The sequence below is a fragment of the Dermacentor albipictus genome, chromosome 1, assembly GCF_038994185.2.
Source record: "Dermacentor albipictus isolate Rhodes 1998 colony chromosome 1, USDA_Dalb.pri_finalv2, whole genome shotgun sequence".
NCBI classification, from domain to species: domain Eukaryota; kingdom Metazoa; phylum Arthropoda; class Arachnida; order Ixodida; family Ixodidae; genus Dermacentor; species Dermacentor albipictus.
The window spans coordinates 506038272-506061343 of NC_091821.1; the positions used below are offsets into that span (position 1 = coordinate 506038272).

The window sequence follows — 23072 nt, forward strand, 5'->3', positions numbered from 1 at the left end:
AAATCCGAATCAGACCACCAATATCTGAAGACTGTGCTTGGTGTTGGAGATATACCAATGTGCATCACTAGTCTCCTCAAGCCTCGTGGACATCACATTTTATTCTTTAAATTAAACCAGAAGCAAAAGGCAAAAATCACAACAAAAAAACAATTGCATGCGGACATGAAGCCAAATGCATATGGCACGTGTAAATTAATCATCTCAATGCCACCTATTTCCGAGAAAATTGATAATACTCAGAGATTATTGTATTACCCCAGGAGTCAAAAAATACGTGTGAAATGCATTTCAATTCCACGGTGATACTGAAATCTAGGACAAGAAATGAACACAGCAAACTTCCACATGATGTTAGGTGTGTCTATCGGGTTACCTAACTTTTTACTGAAACAAACAAAAGTGATCGGGACTGTCTACATGCACAGCATGGAGTTTTTGAAAGTAGCACCTACCACAGGGTCATCCTTTTTTATACTTGAAACAGTAGAATGGTAGAAATTACAGGCCAAATGAGACCGACTATTGCTGGGTGAACTTTAACAGATTACGCTACAATAAGAAACCAGAAGGATGCTCAAGGCATAAGATTAGGCAGATACACATCCCACCAGTAATTTCAAAGCGAAACCAGCATTAGATTTGCCTCAAGTATTCATATGAAACTCAAGGATATTGGACGAAGTTACCATCTCAGACAAGAGAGCTATGACGGCAACTTACAAAGGCTGACATGGCCCTACAGTTGTGAGAAATACTCACCACAACCATCTCTAGTGGATTTACAGAATTGCCAGAGGCATGTCAGCTAATGAACAAAACCCAGAGCTAGTGGAAAGTGCATGAAATGACTGAACTGTCAGGGATTACCTTCAATATTGCCTGCATGCCTCAAGAAATAGCACTCGCACTTTGTTTTCCGAAAAGTGGGAGATAAACTACTTGCCTCATGTAAGGTAAGTGCGCTTTTGTGGCGTTACCTATTTTTTCCGTCTTTGCTTTAAAATTGAAAGAAAGAACAGAGGTCGTTTATGTTCCGGCGCTGTCTGGGTTACAAACGTGCCCAAAGTGGCTTGGCGAGTGCGTGTTCGGAGGTAGCTCGGTTACGACTATCATGCTCTAAACATGCAATAGACCGAACTCGCAAATCATGCGTTTTCCGAAGTGACAGAAAGTTTGTAATAATATAAACGAAGAAATTTACCCACAAACGAGAACATGCCCCTTCATGACAACACAAATTTGTCTTAGCCTCCGGCTACGCTTGACAAGCGTGAAGTCTAGAATACAGATCTTGCTCTGTGTTCTTCGCTTGAAAGCGGTGTTTCGCAGTCATATATAGCAAGCGTCGATCACCACGGCAGCAGAGAGGGACCTCAGTGAGCGCTTCGCAAGTAGTTTTTCTTGACATGCGAACAGGATGCAAACAACAGCACGTGCATCTTACACTTCTGTTATTCGGGAGTTTTGAATGATCTTAGTGGCCTGCGAATCCAGAGCACAAGCGGTCACACGGGCGCTCGTCAAAGCACACACACAAACAACATGGTATATGAATGGACTGGAACGACAGTGCAGGCCAGGAATTTTGCAACGCTTTCTCTTTAAATGGTAGCTTACCTGTTGGACGCAGTAGTAAAGCTGCTAGTAAATGCGAGCGTCCAGGCAAACTACCACGAAACTTGCATGATGGTTAGTTCTGAACGGTCGACGACCGGCGAAGCATGGTCTGAGCAACTTTGGCGCGAAACCACTGTTACGTCAAAAATCACGTGCGACAAAACAACACTGGTTATATAAAATTTGCTTTATTTAAGTTAAGTTTACTTTATTTTAACAGATATCATAATTTTATAAAGCTCAACGAATAGCAATGTTTATTTTGGACACCTTGATTGTTATTTTTGAAGAAACACATAACTCAATGAAAGACGCAGCCTCTAGTCAATGCAAGAACATTGGCTTGCGCTTTGCGGGGCGTATGATTGGCGCTCCGGCGCGACGAGCAGCTGATGAGGACTCCGTGCGTGCGAAAGTACCGTGTATCTCATATGGATCGACCTCATCGAACTCTTTACTGATTACTTACGGCAGTAGAGTATCCAGACCGTAGATACAGGAGTGTTAAAAGCGAGTTGTACCATGTCCGAAACTCCGGAAGATGAGAACTCGCAAGAGGTAAAGCGCGATTGTTTCGCCAACGTTTCTGTACCGCCTTGAACCCACGTCTCGTGCAATCAAGAGTCGAAGCATGTTCCTTAGAACGTAGGAAAGAGCTCTCAATTTTCGCCGCACTCCTCTCCCCTCTTTTTCAGCAGAGTGGAATCTGCGAAATCAACATAACGGAGGTGGAGCGTCGCTGTACGGGCACTGTCATGCCGCTGCAAGATGTTTACATTGCCTATCAAGTGGAGTCAATGTGAGTTGCTTCGTTTTTGGAACTTTGTTCCTGCTATCTGGCTGATTGTGGACAATAGCTTCGTCTGACGTCTGCACTTTCGCGTACATGGCGACGACGTCGTGCTCGTGACTTGGTTACGTTTCGTTGCACCTTGATCGAACTTGCTGCACGCACAGGTGATGGAAATGTGCTGCTATTCATGGTGGGCTTGCGTTTGCGTGAACTGCGGAGAGACATAGCGGTTCAGCGGTTACTTTATATGTTATGCGAAACCTGATGATTTTCGTAGCTGAAAAAAAGTTTGATTTTTTTGTTTTGTGCGTGGCCTGCACAATGTAATCGCCCATCAACAAAACATAATTATAAGCTCAAGATTGTTTGATGTCATGTGACAAATATACACACACAGTGAACCACCGATATCTTATCAATGTCTAGGTATGATTCAGTCATCCATATTACATCTAAAGGACGTCCTACTAACATTTACTTTGTAAATTAAAGTAGCCGATGTCTTACTGACATTCATTCTACATTCACTATTGTTGCCCCTATTGTTGCCTCACAACGCGGCACATCATACACATGGCTATGTGGCTGTGTTGTGTCTTGCAAGCCTCGAAATTTTGTCGAGGGAATGGTGAGGCCACCTTTGGTGTCTGCTTGCCAGAAACTTGAATAGCCCTTCTCACCAATGTTATCTCTTGCTGCAGCATCCGGGAGCCTAGAAAGACACCGTACATTGTGTGGCGGCGATACCGGGACTTCGAGTACCTGCACAGTCACCTGCAAGACGCATACCGCTACGTTGTGATTCCCCCTCTTCCTGAAAAGAAAGTATGCATCAGATGGTAAAACTAATATTATTTTGTCATATCTGGTCAGTGAATTGAAAAATTTTCTAACGAAATTCCTTGCTGGGATAGTTGAGGAACAGACATGACGTAAGTTGTGCAAAAGTGTGAAAGAAAAAAAAGAGAGGAGGAAAACTTGGGACTCTGTACTGTGGCCTATTCTTTTTCTACCAAATTATTGCACTACTTGCTATATTAAAAGTTCCTATTCAATATTCCCTATAGTGTCTTTTTAGTGAGTCTTGAAAGTTTTGCTTGTCTAGAAAAGCCCGAAAACCAAGACTCCACAAGATAGGTGCTAATTTTCTGTCACCACTTCTGCATTGACACAAAAACACTGGTACCTCGAGAATTGCATGCACATTCCTGTTATAGAACATGAACTTACCTTATCTAGGCAGAAACAAGCAAAAAAAGATGTGAGACACAGCCTTTATAATTTCCTTAATTATGTGAATAAGAGCCCCGGGGGCCACCGATGCCCAAAGTCAGGCTTTCTTTCAAAGCATATGTTGACTTTACCATGAAAGGATTTACAAAGCAATTTCTGTGTGCTTGTGACTTTTAGCTACCGAATTTGTTCAACCATTGACACACACCTGAGCATGTCCATCGATTTCATGCACAAGTTTCTCTACATTGTCTACTCTGAATACAATGCTTACTGACTGTTCCTGCTGGAAGCCAATGCTCTTTAGCAGTGCTCTAAATTTGTGCCCAGCACAGAAATTCTAGAAGGAAGGCATTGCAGCTAGTGCTTTCTTTGACTGCACTGATGTGCTACATCTACAGCTTTATTTTCCTAACATATTCCAAGCCTGTTGCGGGCCTTTTCTCTAAGTGAATTATTATTTATTTTTTCCTTGTGTAATTTTCACAAACCTGGCCTTGCAAGCCTAAAGTAGCTGACTGGAGTCTGATGATCCATGTGCCTTGTATATTCTCACACTTTTGTGACCTTCTATTGTGCTCTAAAAATATTTGAGATTATCATGCTACTTCCACATTTGTTTTAACCATAATTTTCCGGCAGGTCGCAAGCGAAGTGATTTGTAGAGTACTCAGTCCTGACTTCACTCACCTTAGAGGAAGTTGTAGAACCTTTTCGCAGAGTAGTTTGCTCTAAAGGAACGAGATGGCACTTTTGTCTGGCAAAAACATGAATTCAAGACAATTACCACTTCTACCCTGCTACTGTGCGATCAGCTGGTGGAAATGCAGCTGGGTGATGGCTGATGCGCTATGCTTCATTCATGCTGCAAAATGTGTAGTGGTAGAGGGAAGATGTGTGCAGTATACTGTTGGCAGCAAAAATAGTGACTGGCATATAAGGAATGTAATGAATCTGTATGGCCAAGTTCACAGACCACTGCTGAACAAGGATTGCTTGTGTTGCTAGCCCTTCACAATGCACAGCCTTCCTCAAGGATATAATGTTCACTCATCTGCCAGCATTGTATCACAAACCTCCAGAAAGAAACTTCCACCCCAGAATGTCGTCAAGAGTGAATGCCATTGATTACACATACAAAAGGGAGCAGCGCCGCTTCCTGGCATAGGAAGTTTCTTGCATGCTATGCACCCAACCCACGCTCAAACTTATGCCCATTCCGTCATCCACACATCAAGAATAAGTGAATGGGTGCACTCTTGAATCTGTGTGCCCAAGCATAAGTGATGACTACACCGACAGTACACGAATGTTCAGAGCTGAATGTTTTTTGACAGTCCACGGAATAAGCGAGTGACTAACAATAATACGCCTTTGCTACAAGCTGTTTCAAAGTACCGAACATCCATGTTGCAACCCTGGTGCGCGGGAAAAACAAATCTACCACAACTGAGTCCACCCGCGAGTGATTAGGCAGTAAATAAACAATCAGACAGTGACCGTACCAAGGAACCTTACTGAGTCAGAAAAATGACAAACTGATGCTTCAAATCGTTTGCTGAATAAAAAATGATGAGCGACACACACTGATCCTGATTTAATTTTTAAGTAGAAAGTTTGGACAGCTTGGAATACACTTCTAGCCCAGCTTTTAGTATGAGCGCCGTATGTACTGCTCGCACTGTTTTAACAAGGCGTAATGAGCTCTAAAAAAAGTGTACATGTCCTCTGACTGAATCTTTAGACAAAGGCTTTTGTCATCCACGCAGTCACCGTTTACGATAACCACCAAAACAGGTTTCTTGAGTCGCACCAAGCGTCATGCACATCCATTGTAAACGCGGAGGCAGCTAAGGCAACCACTGGATGCATCACTGCATGGTCGAACTTGTGGGGGCCCTCGAGATCACTGTAAAAAGAGTCTATACCATATGCTGTAGTGAAGAGGATCCACATTTCTCTGAGACAGGACATTAAAGACACAGTAAACCTCCATGTAATAAATTTCAGTGTAGAGAAATCCTAAACATAATAATTTTAATTATCATAGCTAATTTGATAGAACACCACATATGGTTAGCCTGACTTTTGTATAACATATTGCATTTATTGATAATGTTGGTGAAATGAAATTTTACTGCTGCCGCAAAGGAAGACCGGGACATTGAATGGTAAGGATATCACGGGAGCCAGTGGTTGGTTAGATGAGTTACATGTAGTTGTTTGAAGAGACACCACCCTCAGAAACCTAGCTGTGACCGTGGTGCAGGAGTTGCAAAAGCTTACTGCATCAATATGCACAATAGATACAAAGTGCCATGCGTTCAGGATGCATGCAGATTTAGGGCAGTGCACTCCAACAAGTGCTGGCTACAGAAAACAGCTTACATTCATTGCAAAAGAATGCATGCAGAGGTGGAAAGTGCAACAGGACAAGTCACGGGGCATCTGGATACAAATTTCATAACTGATGCTTAGTCAACAAACTTCTCTCAAACAATCTACTATAGAAACAAGCAAACAGGAGACCATATGGGAGGCAGTGCATGATGTTTTGGGATAAAAAAACGGCCTAGGTTTTTGTGTGAAAAGTAAACAATGCTGCACAGCTGCATACTTTTCAGGCCACACAGAAGTGACAAAAGCTTAATGCACAAGGCATGGAAAGCTTAAGTGTGCTCACACACTTGATGTGGCACACAGTAGCAGGCTGTGTCAAGTAAAAGCAGTGCGGGCAGAAACAGCTGTTGGACAGGCTGTGAGGCACTTGTAAACAAATTTTGTGAAGACTGCAATAATTAAATAGACAAGCTTTAAGCCAAGCTGTAAAGTGCAGAAACTACCAGTAGATGATGCGTCTCTATGCGTTGCACCACTACTACGTGAAGAGTGCACAGGATGCAGCCACTGCTGGCAAGATGTGCTCCGGGGTAAAGGGGCTGTGGATCATGCACAAATAATTTCCAAGATATATTTTTGTGTAATATTTCGGTCCAACTTAAGTTGTGTGGCCATTACATAAGTGTGGCCCTTTAATGTGCAGCATGTCAGTGTGATGAAATTTCAGTGCAGCAAAGTGTTGTTTCTAGTAGTGTGTTGTATCAGGGTTTAATTTTAATGCTAACAGCCTTTTTTTTTTAATTTGGCAGCACAGAAGAGGCCACTGAATGTGTAGTTAATTAAAAAAATGTGATTACTGAACAGCATTTTAAATAATCAGCTTGAGGCATGTGTTGCAATGCTGCCACTGAAGCTGGTTGGTTTTCAAGATGTGTTCAGTTAATAGAAAGTTTCAAGATATTCCTCCTTAAACTTGGTAAGAAATGCGTTAGCATTTTATGTGCCATTTTTCTGCAAAGCCTTCAGTGCTTGATGCATTTCAGCACATTCGAAACACAAGAGACATTGAATTCTCATAATTCTCTCTAATTCTCATAAACTATAACCAGCTTGTTCAGCAACAAGGTTTATAGAAATCCTTCTTTCTACTTGAGGGACAAAACTGCATATAATGCTGATGCATTTCATGATGAATTTTAGGAAAAAGTATCTCGAAAGTAAAACCTACTAAGTTTTCGCAGGTTTTGCTTACTAACTGTTTCTAATTCTGGACTTCTACACATTGCTTTAAGATCAACAATTAAAAGTTTATTAGGAAATATTAGATAATTAGTTAATCAACGATTATCATGTGTTTTCTTGTGTCCGCTGCAGCTAGTGTTGCATTGCCAAAAGAAAGGCATTACTATTGTAGGGTTCTCACTCATACTCTTGGGACAAATGAACGACAACACAGTAGTGCAAACAATTACAAGGGTATTTATTGCACCTTTCATAGATCAGTGCCTGCTAAGCCGAGTTGCTATCCACAAAGCATGCCGATAGGCGCACGACAAATCTAGGAAGTCCGACTCACCGCGACCGGATATCGAGTGAATATGTTCGCCCCCATGCTGGATCCCAACGCCTGTTCGTTCGCGCATACGGTCACGTGAACGGTGGCACGTTCGAACGAGGCCTCACGAGACGGTCTCGCAGACCATGGATCGGCGCACACGCGGAACGTCCGCGCTGCTTGACGACCTAGAACCAAAGAGGCAGCGTGTTTTCCCCTGCGCCCCCACTAACCCTGCCCTGAGGCGGCGTTAGCAGCGCAACACTCGCGCCATCTCTCGTATTGCGCTTCAAACACGCCGACCGCCGCGGGCCCCAGGCCACGCGGCGAAGCCGCACCGCAGGAGACAGAAGCTCTGCGGGAAAAACAACATATCAGGGGATGCGTGAGAGTCGCGCATCCCCACACTATCTACACTTTACTTTCTTTAGCAAAACTTCAACATATGCGTTCACACGGGGTAGACACCTCATTTTCAGCTTTCTTTGTCAACAACAGCAGTGTGAGGCTTCCCTACGCTATGGTATCCTCCTTGTACTATTGTGCATGACAGCATCTGTCAGACTAGGTTTGATACGCATTCGCTGGTTCCAAGGTGACTGAACACACAGTGCAGGAATTCAAAATGTACAGTAGTGCAGGCGACTCTCAGCCTTTTAAAATGATCATGCTTGTATCTATGTGCCATTGTCACTGTCATCGTCGTTGCCACTTGCTGAGCACAGAACTTGTCATTCTGCTTGATAAATTAATCACAATCGAACCTCATAATAACAAATTCACATCAAACACAAAAATAGCATAGTTATATTCTATATTTGTTATAAGCATCTTGAGTAGTTATGCTTCTTCATGAGAACCTGGTGTATAGGCTTGCTAGGTTTTGTAGGCTGAATGATAACATCTGTGCCACGATTATCTGCTTCATCATATGCAGCCTGGAGCCAGATCACAAAGATAAAAATGTGAAACTGCTGACAATTCATCAGCAAGGAGAAAAAACAGAAACGTCAGTGCTGTATATGCTCCTCTGTATGCCTCTTGTTTCTGTACATCCAATTATGCATCAACTACAAGAACAGCTTTACAGTTTGTTGCCTGCAGGACTTTGCACTGTGCTTGCTCCATTTTTTTAGCTCCCTCATATGGCTTGTGACAAAAATGCAGCTGTTGTACTGACTTTGAGGTTTCTAAAATCTGGCAGTCGTAAGCTCTGAATAATGAATGCCTTCCTCAGGAAGCGTAGCAACAGGAAGTCAAGCCCTAATGGAGAAACAACAAATAAAATAGGTTTCATACTCTAAGAAGATACGGGCCAACCTAGGCATAGTAAGGGTGCAAGCAGACCAAGTCAGGCTGGCGCTTGCAAACAAATATGCAGCTTTAGAACAGACAGATGAACGTAACCTAGAGATAATCAATGAAACCGTAACTAGGCTGGTTTCAGAAGTAGAAATTGTAGTGGGAGGTAAGGCACCAAGGCAACCAGTAGCTAAACTCTCCCAAGTAGCAAAGGACCTAATAAAGAAACAACAAAGTGTTATAGTGTCCAACTCAAGAGATCAGATAGAATTCACGGAATTGCCAAAACTGGTCAACAAAGAAAGTAAGGGATATTAAAAATTTTAATGTGAGAAAGACTGAGGAAGCAGTAAAAAATGGATGCAGCGTGAAATCAGTGAGAAGAAAACTTGGCATAGGACAAGTCAAGTTGTCTCAACTGAAAGATAAGCAGGGTAATATCATCAGCAATCTTGAAGGCATAGTAAAAGCAGTGGATGATTTCTATACTGACCTGTACTCAGAGCAGCTACACTACCTCCATTCGAAGTAGTAATGAACAGGGTACAGAGGCTCCTCCTATACTTAGAGATGAGGTCAGACAGGCCTTGCAAAACATGAAACGGGGAAATGCAGCAGGAGAAGATTGTATAACAGTCTATTTAATCAAAGATGCGGGAGATATGCCTGAAAACTTGGGGCCCTTTATAAGAACTGTCTCATGACGTCAATGGTTCCAAAGAACTGGAAGAATGTCAACATTACACTAATCCACAAAAAGGGACGAGACAGGAAGACACCACAAGCGTTGTTGTCTGATCACCGCAGCGCTTGTGGTGTCTTCCTGTCTCGTCCCTTGTCTATATTTGCGCTGTTACTAGCAGGATGGAAAACCAACAAGCCCAAGCTGCTATTCTAACAAAAAGGGAGACATCAAAGAATGGAAAAATTATAGGCCCATTAGCTTACTCCTAGTATTATGTAAAATATTCACTGAGATAATTTGGAATAGAATAAGGGCTACACTGGACTTTAGTCAACCAAGGGAACAGGCAGGTTTCAGGAAGGGATACTCTACAATAGATCGAACCCATGTCATCAATCAGGTAACCAAGAAATTCGCAGAGTACTATCAGCCTCTCTATATGGCTTTCATAGATTACAAAAAGGTATTTGATTCAGTAGAGATACCAGCAGTCATCGAGGCATTACATAATCAAGGAGTACCAGAGGCATACGTGAATACCTTAAAAAATATCTACAAAGATTCCACAGCTACCCTGGTTCTCCACAAGAAAAGTAGAAAGTAACCTATCAAGAAAGAGATCAGGCGAGGAGACACAATATCTCCAATGATATTCACTGCATGCTTGAAAAAAGTATTCAAGCTATTAAAACGGGAAGGCTTAGGAGTAAAGGTCGACAGCGAATATCTAGGCAACCTTCAATTTGCATATGACATTGTCCTGTTCAGCTAGACTGGGGACAAGTTACAACAAACGGTTGAGGGCCTTAACAAAGAGAATAACGGTAGGGTTGAAGATTAATATGCAGAAGATGAAGATAATGATCAGTAGCCTGGCAAGGGAACAAGAGTTCAGGATCACCAGTCATCCTCTAGAGTCTGTGAAGGAGTATGTTTACCTAGGTCCATTACTCACTGGGGACCCTGATCGTGAGAAGAAAATTTACAGAAGAATAAAAATGGGTCGGAGCGCATACGGCAGACAGTCAGATCCTGACTAGGAGCTTACCTCTATCATTGAAAAGAAAGGTGTACAATCCCGACTTTCTACTGGTGCTAACAAATGGGGCAGAAACTTGGCGGTTGACAAAGAAGCTCGAGAAGAAGTTAAAGACTGCGCAAAGAGCGATGGAAGGAAAAAATGTTAGGCATAACTTTAAGATATAGGAAGGGAGCGGTGTGGATCACAGAGCAAATGGGGATAGCCGATATTCTAATTGACATAAAGAGAAAAAGAAATGGAGCTGGGCAGGGCATGTAATGCATAAAATGGATAACCGATGAACCATTAGGGTTACAGAAGGGGTGCCAAGAGAGCGGAAGCGCAGTCAATGATGGCAGAAAACCAGATGCCACGATGAAATTAGGAAATTTGCAGGTGCAAGTTTGAATTGGTTGGCGCAGGACAGGAGTAATTGGAGATCGCAGGAATAGGTCTTCGTCCTGCAGTGGACATAGATAGGCTGATGATGATGAGATTTGTACAAAATCGTTTGAGAGTCCCTTTAACAGCGAGCAGCTAACTAAACCCTTCTTATATGTAAGGTTTTTGAAGCAAAAATATTGCTTCTTTTCCGTCTTTGTGTGCACTGCATTTTTCATTCACATTTACAATCTATTCCCATTAATGTGTTAGTGACTTATACCCCACACAAGTTCGACCAGACAAGTTATTCTGACATTTCCGCATGCATTTCTGCACTTGTAAGAATAAACAGGGGAAAATGAACTGGACAAAGTTCAGAGTCCTTTCTTTTTAACATTCATAGCTTTTTATGGCACTTGGATTGCTCCAAGAACAAAAAAAAAGCAAGCAGTGTTTTGAAACAAATTGAGCCCATAACTGAGATGCATGCCCTTTGCAGGTGCAGTTTCGGTGGCAGAAGCTGCCTACAGACACCCTGGACCCAGAGTTTGTTGAGCGAAGAAGAGCCAGCCTCGAGGTATGTGGCTTGTACTTCAGTTTGCACTTCTAAAGGATTTCTGTCACACATTTTTGAAGTTGGGGATACTCTGACGCATGCTTGTTGGACGTAAACAGACAACACCTGGCAAGTGTGTTAAGGCTTAAAAACACTTTTAAGATGTTTGATACTAAATGTGGGCATGACCTGGTCTCATTTGCATTATCATGACACACACACACCTGGCAACTCTGCCAATATATTGAAGCATTTGAAAAGACTTGGGTAAAGAGGATAAATTGCACCCTGATATAGTGAAGCATTTGCAGAGTCTTGGGTTGATTTTGGGCAATGGCTAAACAGAGACTTATGAATAATTTTGACAACTCCCCTCTACAGCTTTGCTGTCTTTGATGTATGAGTTGCTCAAATAGCTACTCATCTGGGATTTTATTGATTTTTCATAATTGTAAGCACCTCTTCCAAATTGACCCTACTAGCTCTTCTGCAGTCAATGTTGATGACCTTTAGAGTGTAGTTTATAGCTGTCTTTGATGTCTGTACAGAAATTGTGTCATATGCTTACTGTCATGGCCACCCATGCGCAGACTTTCCTGCGACGGGTGGCAGGCCATCTCGAGCTGTCAGCTGATCGGCTGTTTGGCGAGTTCCTGCGGCATGAGGCCAGCTGGCGAGATGACCACAGCACGGGCGGCTTTCTGCACCGAGCAGACAGCATGCTGCGCATCTTCAATGCTTCCCTGCGGCTTAGAAACCCCGACAAGTGAGCATGGTGGCTTTATTGTCCTTGCCTCGCATGGCCGTGATCTCAGGTCTCACGCTGTGAATGGTTCAATATTCTGCTACACAGGCTTCGCATGCTCTGGGTACTGCTCCTAAAGCATACCTTGGTTTCAGAAAGTAAAGACCAAGGTGGAGTGAAACAGAAATCAAAGATCCCAACGTGTTAAATGAGCGTCAGGCACAAATAGTTACGAAAGAGAGAGATAAAACATCTTTATTGAGAGGTCTCTGCTGGGTTCGAAGGGGGAGCAGAGAGGCCGGGAGGCAAGTCCTGTAAAGCTGCCCTTTCCGTCAGACACAGGTCGGGCCTTGAACTGTAGCGGCATCCTCCGCTGCACCAAAAATTCAAAAAAATTGAACAGTAAACTCAGCAATTTCACGGAAATTTCACCTTGAGGTGCAGCTTAATGCCAGCGCAGCGCACGCTGCTGTGAAGTCACATTTCAAGGCAAAGTACTCTGCCATTCGAAGTTTCTTGATCTCCTAGAGAACCTCACCCTCTCCCCACCCCTGCGTGTTAAAGCTCCCTTCTCTTCATTGTTACTCATTTTCCTCCTCTGTACAGGCCGCTATTTTGCATTTAGTAGTTGGCGAATAGTGCATGCAGTGTCAGCAAACTCTATTCCCACGGCGCTACCTCAGTCTGCATGAAGCACTTTGCAATATGGCGAAGGGACAAATCACTGTTGGGATTTTCAGCTTGCCCACATTTGCTCCAATGCCAGTGCCCATGCGAGGGCGGCTCCATGTACGCTGCCTGCCTCTGTCGTGGGAATGCTAGCTGTGAAGAGATTCAATTCACATCACATTCATCCGCGATCACGTCCATTGTGGGAATCCAGGTTTAACAGCACCGCCGAAGAAAGGGGCTGGAAAAGAGTTGCTGGTCGTAGATATGACGGGGACAAGTGCATCTGCGAGTTGGAACTGTTTTTTGCAAAGATTTGGGTGTTGTTGTATGCAGTTATTTCCATTTATTATATGTGTGGATTTTCTTTTGTTTTCAGACTGTTGTATTGAGGGTGTGGGTTATACATGAAAAAATATGGAAGGCATTCTCGACAGGAGTTGATGTGGGTTTAACACGTTCACTGTACCGTTAGTGCCACCAAGAGTGATGCTGCCGCTGCTTGAGTTGCCACTTCAGTCACCATTGGAGTCTGGATCGCGCATGATGACCAGCCAAATGCGATTTTATCTGGTAAAGGTCAATTTCATAATCAAAATAATGAAAGTTAGGTCCCATTTAAGTATATGGCCACTGGCCAGGGCCTTTGGTCGGGATTGAATTAACCGAAAAATCAAATTGACTGGAGTTGAATAACTGAAATCTACTGTATCCTAAAGTAAGTTAATATGTACCTCCTTCTGACAGTTGTTACTTTCTTTGTGCAGAGAATTTGAGGAGGTGAAGAGGTACAGCACGGAGCTCAAGACGAACCTGACCAACTTCTTAAGGTCACGAGCTGTGAGTACTCTATTTGTCTGCATTTGTCCAATTTTATTAGTTGATATAGGTAAGGAATCACTTCTGTACAAAGTATGGTGGCCATAGTCGTGCTGGCATAGTATAGTTATGTCTCATTATAGTGAATACAAATCGCTCATTTGTTGATCTCAAACAGTTTCGTTGTCTTTTTCTGCATTGTAGGTAATGTGTGGGTTGTTAATGTTGAGCACCAACTCGTCAAACCGTGGCGGAAAATGGACTTGCACACATCAAGAGTAGTGTGAACTGACAAAGGTGCATGGGAGCCGGTCAGACGCACACAAAGTTCTAGTTTCAGAACTAACACCATTTGGAATAATTCAATTCAGCTCATCATCGTGATATGAAAAAGTGTAGCTACTAATAGGATATCTGCTTTGACTGCAGTGTAATGAAGGTATGTGATAACCCGCTTCCAGACAAGGAGCGAGTGGAGATGATGTAGTAGTTCTGTGGAAACCCGCAAGGTGGAGAGAAGTAATGAATAAAGGGGAAAATCAGACATCCACCCGTTTGTAGCAATTGCTACAAAGTGATTTTCCCCTTTATCTCTGATCTTCCCCTTTATTCATTACTTCTCTCCACCTTGCGGGTTTCCGCAGAACTACTACGTCAAACTCTTGCCTTTGCTTCGTGTTGTCGACAAATTTGACTTCGCCCTGCCATCTGCTAGCCGCCTGGTTAGCTCAGATGGTAGAGCGGCTGCCCCGGAAAGGCGGTGGTCCCGGGTTCGAGTCCTGGACCAGGACGAATTTTTCTTCAACTATGGGGCATTTCTTTGGAGGAACCCAAACGGGTTTCCTTTGTAGCAATTGCTACGAACGGGTGGATGTTCGATTTTCCCCTTTATTCAGTGAGTGGAGATGTTTACAATCATGCTTTTCCATGCCTGGAAATTCATGAGTGAATGTCAAATATCTTATACTAGAGCTACTTATTCTCTGTTGGTCTGTTTAAAATTTAGCCTTGGCAGATTTCTTTCACCTTATGTATCATAGCAACAAGCAGTAACAGAACATATTGACAATTTCGAAAACAGCTAGCCACTTCAGAAATTTGCTTAGTGCAAATTGTTACAGTGAAACCCTGATCTAAAAACGTTTATGTAATGAATTGTCACATTTAACAAAGCAAATATAAAATTTAGTTGGGCATGCTTTATTTCACTGAGTGTTTTGCTGTAATGAAACCAAAAATGTAAAATTTAACATACCATTACTTACAGTGAAATATATTTCGTTTGCTTGCAGCTCCAATTATATACAGTAGAACCTCGTTCATACGTTTTGGAAAAAGACTGTGAGAAAAACGTACGATTCGAAATACAGTGGAATCTCGATGATACGAATCTCACGGGGTCACGAAAAATATTCGTATCAGCCGAAATTCGTATCATCGAAACAATTAAAACTACCTAAATTAAAGAGTCAGAGGTGAACTCACTCTGACACACGTACATAAAAAGCATTTATTTGTTGAAGAAAAGGTCTCTAATGTCTTTTTGCTTCTTTTTTCTTTGTCAGGTCACTTAGCAGACTTTGTATAAATCCATAAAAACGCGTGCACGTGTCGTCGCTGATTTCGTTCGCGCACGCCTCAGAACTTAGCGCGCATGCAGCGTTTCAGCCGCCGGTGGTGGGTCCTTCGCCGTCGCCCACGTCTAACACAATGAACGCGGCCCGAAGCACAGCAGCCACTCCGTCCAATGGCACGCGGAAAATGAAGAAAAGCACAAAAGCAACACAAGTGCCACCGCTTCGAACTCTTCGCGCCCAGTCGCGGCCTCCGCGCTGTCCGGCGCCGCGTCCGCGCCTCCGCACCAAAAGAGAGAGGGAGAAATCGCGTAACTGCGCGCTGTTCTCTTTCACTGCCATCGGTGGGACTCATTCTCGCGGTCGCGTCCATCCGTGCGCTGGAATCGTGCCAACTGTGGTCTCTCCTCCGCGCAGCGGCGCAACCTCCTCCCCTCCTTAGCAACCGGCGCGCCGGTCAGGGGCGCAGCTGCGCATAGCAACCATGACGTCACACAGCGGTAGAACGGGCGCGCGCGCGTCGGCGGTGGCACCGCCGCTCCTTCGCCAGCCGTTTCGTCGCAGTCGAGTGAGAGGCCCGTGTTTGGGCACCATGCGGTTCGGGGAAGCGCCAGCGGACGCCGGATTCCCCCAACTACAAACGCCAGAAGAACAAGGAGCGAATGCGCATGCCACGAATGAACATGTCACCAGATGCGAAAGCAAGGGAGGCAGAAAAGAAACGCCAACAGCGACTGATTAGATCGCCGGGTACCAAAGGCAGGGAAGCAGAACGAAAGCGGCAGCAGCGACAGGCGATATCGCCGAACACCAAAGCGAATGAATTGGAGTGCAGACGGCAGCAGCGACTGGCTTTCGCCAAGCACACTTTCAAATTTCCAATGTCTTCGGTAATTTTCGTATCAACCGACGCGGGTCGAAAATTGATTCGTAACAACCATTCTCTAACACGTTGCAAAGTAATGGGGCTCGGCCGGGACCACAGAAAAATTCGTATCATCCAGAAATTCGTATCAGCCGTGATCGTATCATCGAGATTCCACTGTAATTTTTTTTAAAATTGACAGACTGAACTGCTGTTGACGCCTACATAATGTGAAGCGTCACGTGGTTCGTTGCGGCACGAGACGCCGAATGCGTGTTGAGCTGGTGGTACTGTGACGGTCCGAGGCACGTTTTGTTGTTTTCCTATTGCATGTTGTTTTAAGAAGATGATGGGAAACCGAAACAAAATTGAGCTGGCAGGCGACACCAGTTGCCGCCGAAGCGAAATGTGATGCCCACATCGCGCCGCCTGCAGCAGGGAACGGCTCCGCATTTGGATTATCGCCTACTAAAAGCATGCAGTATGCTACCAGTGGCATTACACACCACACGCTGTAAAACTCTAGTGCACTAGATTAGGGGTAGTGGGCCGTGGGAAGGCTCCGCGGTGAACCAGTTTTCCCAGAAATGTACAGGTGGCGCTGCTGCGTCTTTCACCTGGGCACTTCATGCATGCATATGCGTGGGATGTCTCTTCGCCCTGTTGGAAAAATGAAAAGAAGAGATAAAAAGGGGAAAGAAACCAAGTTGCTTGATTTTCTTTTCTTGTTCTTTTTTTCTTGCGAGGACACAAGTTCAAAAAGTTTCATTGGTACATGCGAGCCCAAGCACGCGCCAGTGGCATGACTGGCTTGTTGGAATCTGCACCGAAAACATTCAGCGTACATACAGGTTTGGTTCTGCAACGAGTGCTTTATTTACACGTAAAAAAAATAAGCTCCAATCTATGCTGTAAAGGTGGTTGGACAGCGAAGCTGTAAATGACAACTAGAATAATTACCCATTGCGACATAGGTTGAAATTATTCATGTGGTGACATTCAAATGCACTTTACCTAGTTACTATTACGTTTCACTGGCCTATGACTTGGCTTGTGCCGCTACTTCGTGCACCTACAAAGATTGAGCCAGAGAGAAGAGAAATTCGCCGCGCCTCGTATGCACGCTGCTGTTCCATTATACGTGCGTGTCTTAACACAAAGCAGTTTTCAGGTGGGTTCTTGCACGTCTGAAAGTGTAGTTACATCATTCCCTGCTTTGCATACAAAAGTCAAGCTGCTGTCGCTGCGGCAGCTAACACAGTGGTAATCTTTACTGATGAACGTATGCGGGGTGCGCTATGTGCTTCACATTGGGTGTAGGCATAGGAGTGTCTTATCATCAATTATGCATGCGGTTTGGATGCTTGTTTTAAGCTTGTTCTTTATTGAAACATATGCTGTTCTGCACAGGCGGGAAGTTGTCATTTTTTCATATATATATTTTAATACTGAGACTGACCAAGTTGTCCACCGCTCTTTATTCCAAAAAAGGCAACGCCCCAGCTCATGCGCGAAGAAGTAGAATAACAGGGAAGATGATGATGTCTATGTACAAATGAAAACGACGAAGTATGGTTATAGTGCTTACACTAACTTCCCCCCGTCATGGAAGCAGCCAGCCTGGCAGCAGATTAGAGATTATCTAAACGGGGAGTGAAGAGCTTCATCCGTGAGACATGAACAATTTCGGCAGTACGGCGGTGCCGGTCAGTGACGTAGTGTACTGGGCGGACGAGGTAGTTCACTGCAGATGTTTGCTGCACAACGGTGTATGGGTCAATGTAGCATTGAAGGAACTTCTCACAGAGGCCTGGAGTGCGGACTGGAGTCCAAAGCAGGACTTGGTCTCCAGGGTGAAAATGTAGGTCACGACGTTCGTTGTCACAGTGACGTTTGCACTCAGCTTGGGTAGCTTCTGTGCTTTGCCAGGCAATTTGACGACAATGTGAAACTCGGGCAGCAAAATCTTCTGGAAGCGACGCGTTAGGCGAAGAAGGTGCGAAAAATAGTTCTCTGTCGAATATGGTGGAAGGAGATTGTCCATACACAAGGAAGAAAGGGCTGTAGCCGGTAGTCCGTTGAATAGCATTATTATATGCGAATGTCACAAAAGGAAGAATTTTATCCCAGTCAGTGTGGTCAGGACGGATATACATGGAAATCATGTCAGACAGCGTACGGTGAAATCGCTCAGTAAGGCCATTGGTTTGCGGATTATAGGTAGAAGTAGATTTTTGGACGGTATTAGCGGCCCGAAGAACTTCCTCGAGACCTTGTGACATGAACGCCTTGCCACGGTCACTGAGAAGAACGCGAGGAGCCCCGTGGCGCAAGACGATAGTGCGCAAGAAAAAGTCGGCGACCTCAGAAGCGGTGCCGGATCGCAGAGGGGCAGTCTCGGCATATCTTGTTAAATGGTCGACCGAAGTGACAATCCAATGGTGACCGGAGGGTGTCAACGGCAAGGGACCATATAAATCAATGCCAACAAATTCAAAAGGCGCGTCTGGGCAAGGGAGAGGTTGTAGTAAACCGGCAGGAGGGGATGTCGAGCGTTTGCGGTGCTGACATGACGCACAAGAGGCAATGTATTTGGCCACCGTTGTGGATAGGCCAGGCCAGAAGCAGCGGGTTTTTATGCGGTCGTAAGTCTTGTGGAAGCCTAAGTGGCGAGCCGATACATCGTCGTGAAGTGCCTCTAATACCCGCAAGCGAAGGCAGCGAGGTAGAACTGGGACCCACCGGTGACCTGTTGGGTGGTAAATGTAGCAGTGTAGCACGCCACCTTGAAGGCGGAATTGTCGAAGTTGGCGTCGCAAGCGGCTGTTGGGTGGTTCGGTGAACCCACTAAGGCGATCCATGAGAGCTCGACAGTAGGAGTCGGCCCGCTGAAGCGAGACGAAATCAGAGCGTGATGAAAGCGTAACTTGGTCCAGGGGCGTTATCGAGAGCTGGTGGGAGGCAAGCGTAGCATCGGAACGACGTGGTTGGGAAGACGACGGCACGTTACCGGGAGAGAGTGAGAGTGGGCAGCGAGACAATGCGTCTGCATCATGATGGTGTTTTCCAGACTTTTATGTTATAGTGAAGTCATATTCTTGCAAGCGCAGTATCCAGCGTCCTAGGCGTCCTGACATGTTTTTCATTGATGACAGCCAACACAGAGCATGATGGTCGGTGACGATGGTGAAGTGGCGGCCGTAAAGGTATGGGCGAAATTTCTGAATCGACCAAACGATAGCCAGGCACTCTTGCTCTGTAATGGTGTAGTTCCACTCAGCTGGAGAAAGTGTTCGGCTGGCATATGCTATGACTTGCTCTTTAGATTCTGTATTACGTTGCAGAAGTACTGCGCCAATACCTTGTGCGCTTGCGTCAGTATGGAGTATGGTGGGGGCACGATTATCGAAGTGGCGAAGCACTGGTCCGGAAGTAAGATGCCGCTTAAGAGCTTGAAAAGCCGACTCGCAGTCGCTAGTCCACGTGAAAGAGGCACCGGTAACCAGTAGCTTGTGTAGAGGAGCTGCTATTGCTGCGAAGTTGCGTATAAATCTACGAAAATATGACGCCAAGCCGAGGAAACTACGTAGATCTTTCTGTTGCTGGGGGCGAGGAAACTGAAGAACGGCACTAATCTTTTCGGGGTCAGGCTGGATGCCAGCTTTTGAGACGACGTGACCCAATACTTTTATTGTTTTGCTTGCAAATTTGCATTTTTTTGTATTGATTTGGAGACCAGCATTCGCAAGGCACTTGAGAACTTCGTCTAATCGATGAAGATGTTGGCTGAAGTCAGACGAAAAGATGACAATATCGTCCAGATAACAGGCATTTCTTCCATTTTAGACCACGAAGGACGTTGTCTATCATGCGCTCAAATGTGGCAGGAGCATTACAAAGGCCAAAAGGCATCACGTTAAATTCATAAAGACCATCCGGTGTAGCGAATGCGGTCTTTTCTTTGTCAATCTCGTTCATCGGAATTTGCCAATATCCTGATCGAAGATCAAGGCTGGAGAAATACTCCGCCCCGTGTAGTGTGTCCAAAGCGTCGTCAATTTGAGGTATTGGATATACGTCCTTGCATGTGATCTTATTGAGCGCTCGATAATCCACGCAAAAGCGAACTGAGCCATCTTTTTTCTTTACCAGGACCACGGGAGACGCCCATGGGCTAGATGGAGTCCGTATTATATTCCGCGCAAGCATGTCAGCAACCTGTTGTTCAACGACCTTTCGTTCGGACGCCGATACACGATAGGCGCATCGTCATATAGCAGAACCATCGGTTTCGATGCGGTATGTAGCCACAAGGGTTTGGCTCAACACAGGCGAACAGCTATGGAAACAGGCTTTGTGCTTTGCCAAGACCACCAGTAAGGCTTCAAACTGTGCGGCTGTTAGGTCAGAACCAAGAACAGCTGGAGGAGGAAAAGAATCATCCAAACCTGAGGTTGGTGCTGGCGGTGAAGAAGGGCAAAGCGTGACTATAGAGATAGGTTGAGTGTCGGCGAGGGTTGCCACAGTCATCCTTTGGGCAGCATTACGGGATCTGGGGTTGTGTTGCAAGCAGACAGAAGGGTGCGACCACGTGAAAACCGGACGGGACAGGTGGCAATGACAATTCCGCGAGAAGTACAGCGGGAAGAAGGGGCGAATAGGTCGTTTCCGTCGGCGATCTGACTCGATGTTGCGGCTACAACGTCTTCGTGACCAGGACGCAGGACATAGTCTGCAGCGATGGCCAAGTTCACGCAAGAAAGTAAAGAGACTCTAACAGGTGCAAGCGCTGTATCCGTGATATGGACAACTTCCTCTCTACATGAAATTACGTCTACATTCCTACAGAATGTAGGAAGTCCTAACCCAGTAAAAGTTCATGGATACACGTTGGAAGGATGATAAACTGAATGTGTTGGTGTATGCCGTCGATGAGAACACGAGCACTACACTGACCGTCAGGGTGAATGAATGCATTATTAGCACCACGCAAAATAGGTCCAAGATAAGGCGTTTTTACTTTTCGGAGCCGGGAACACAGATCACTACGAAGAACAGAAACGGCAGCACCGGTATCGATGAGAGCTGACGCAGGAACACCTTCGACGTTAAAGAAAGCATGTTGCCCAGGTGAACAGAAGGAATTTGTGAAGACCGATAAGAAGCAGTTTCCCCTCCAAAAACTGCAACAGTTAAGTTTTCCGAGTGCTGGTTGACAAGACGGGAAGTGGGGCGAAGCAGTGATGTAGAGCACCGGTAAGGCGATGGAGAATGACGTCTGGCCGAACGGGAACTATAAGGCAGATTGGGAGCAGCTGGAGGAGACTGAGAACGCTGTTGCGGGAATGAGTACGATCCGGGATAGTAGGTGTCTGGTTGGCGAGTGCGGTCTCTCTCGTGCCCAGCATAACCTCGTCTTTCCTCCTGCTGGCGACAGCAGCAGAAGCAAGTGTACCACAGTACACTTGCTTCTGCTGTTTGTTACGTGTACCACAGTAAAAACAAACAGGACATGGTGGAGGCCACTGAGGGTAGGATGGCGCAGCAAGTGCTCTGGTTCCCATCGAAGCCAAATGGTCATAGGAAACATCAGTAGGCATGGAGGTCACAGTAGGGGTGGGTAGCTAAGCAACATCCGCATAGGTAGGTGTGGGGCGCGCTACCGGAGCAAGATGCGTCGTGGGTGTAGTCATCGCTGTCAACTCTTGTTTTACGACCTTGCGCAAGTCGAAGATGGGGGTTGGGGCGCAGGTAGCAGGTGGATGCCTTAGGTCTTGTAGTTGAAGCTCTTCGCAGATGATGGTGCGGATAAGAGCACGTAGATCTGGATAATGGGGAACCTGAGGATCGCGTCATGTTGAAGACAAATGGACTGCAGCTCGTCTAGGCGTTGACACGTGGAAGTGATGTCTTGGACAGAAGCCGGATTTCGCACGATTAAGGCGTTGAACGCGACAGACCCACTTCCTTTTAATAAGTGACGAACACGTTCGGCTTCCGTCATGCTAGGGTTCGCACGGCAGCACAGAGCCAAGACATCCTCTATGTATGAGGTGTAAGACTCTTGTGGAAGTTGGAGGCGTGTTCCCAGCTTCTGTTTGGCGACTTCTGCACGGCCAGACGAGGAAGCAAAGATTTCCCGCAGCTTGGAGGTAAATGTGGACCAATCCGCGATGTTGGATTTGTGGTTGAAATACCACATCTTTGCAACTCCGGTCAAGTAAAATGCAACGTGCCTCAATTTCTGGGTGTCGTTCCACTTATTGCAAGAACTCACGCGGTCGTAGTGGTCAATCCAATCGTCGACGTCATCACCGCGGAGTCCCGCAAGGACAGGGGAATCGCGCTGAGGGCTCGTCACAGCCCAAGAGGGCACCGCAGGCACGGTCGTCTGTGTGGTAGGGTTAGTGGCGCAGGAAGGGCCGGGATTGGAAATGTCCATCGTTGCAGGGGTAGCCGGGCGCAGGCGGCAACCGGAATGTAGCTCCAGGGAGGATTGGAACGCGAGAGGACGTCGGGGTCTTGATGTACCTCCACCACTTTATAATACCGTGACCGACCAAGTTGTCCACCGCTGTTTATTCCAAAAAAGGCAACACCCCAGCTCATGCGCGAAGAAGTAGAACAGGGAAGATGATGATGGCTATGTACAAATGAAAATGATGAAGTACGTTAATAGTGCTTACAATATATATATATATATATATATGTATGTATATATTGGGAGACAGCTGTTAAGCTTCAACGGTTTATTTCGCATAATATAATGCTCACACAATTTCCCCTGCGCGTGGAAGCAGCCAACCTGGCTGCTGGTTATGGCGAGAAACGCCGTATGAAAGGCTTTAAATGCGAAACATGCACAATCTCTGTGGCACGGCAGCGGCCGTCCAAAGGCGGAACAACTAGAG

The 23072-nt window shown here is 45.4% G+C and overlaps 2 protein-coding genes across 6 annotated transcripts in view; one reads left to right on the forward strand and one right to left on the reverse strand.

Annotated features, from left to right (window-relative positions):
- LOC135907566 (telomere-associated protein RIF1-like) overlaps positions 1–1760 on the reverse strand; it is a 307714-nt gene extending 305954 nt beyond the window's left edge. For all 3 annotated transcript variants that reach the window (XR_010566054.1, XM_065439245.1, XM_065439243.1), the window contains exon 1: positions 1621–1760. The gene's annotated coding sequence lies outside the window, so the exon portion shown is untranslated. The remainder of the gene's footprint in view (positions 1–1620) is intronic.
- A 183-nt stretch (positions 1761–1943) lies between these two features.
- LOC135907567 (sorting nexin-4-like) overlaps positions 1944–23072 on the forward strand; it is a 106030-nt gene continuing 84901 nt past the window's right edge. Inside the window, exons 1-6 of one of the 3 annotated variants that reach the window (XM_065439246.1) lie at positions 1944–2178; positions 2316–2419; positions 3115–3238; positions 11433–11510; positions 12080–12255; positions 13671–13743. In XM_065439246.1, coding sequence (XP_065295318.1) covers positions 2143–2178; positions 2316–2419; positions 3115–3238; positions 11433–11510; positions 12080–12255; positions 13671–13743 — 591 coding nt within the window. In that variant the 5' untranslated portion in view covers positions 1944–2142. Of the gene's footprint in view, positions 2179–2315; positions 2420–3114; positions 3253–11432; positions 11511–12079; positions 12256–13670; positions 13744–23072 lie in introns of those variants that run through there. The other 2 variants (XM_065439247.1, XM_065439248.1) reach the window with 2 other exon arrangements.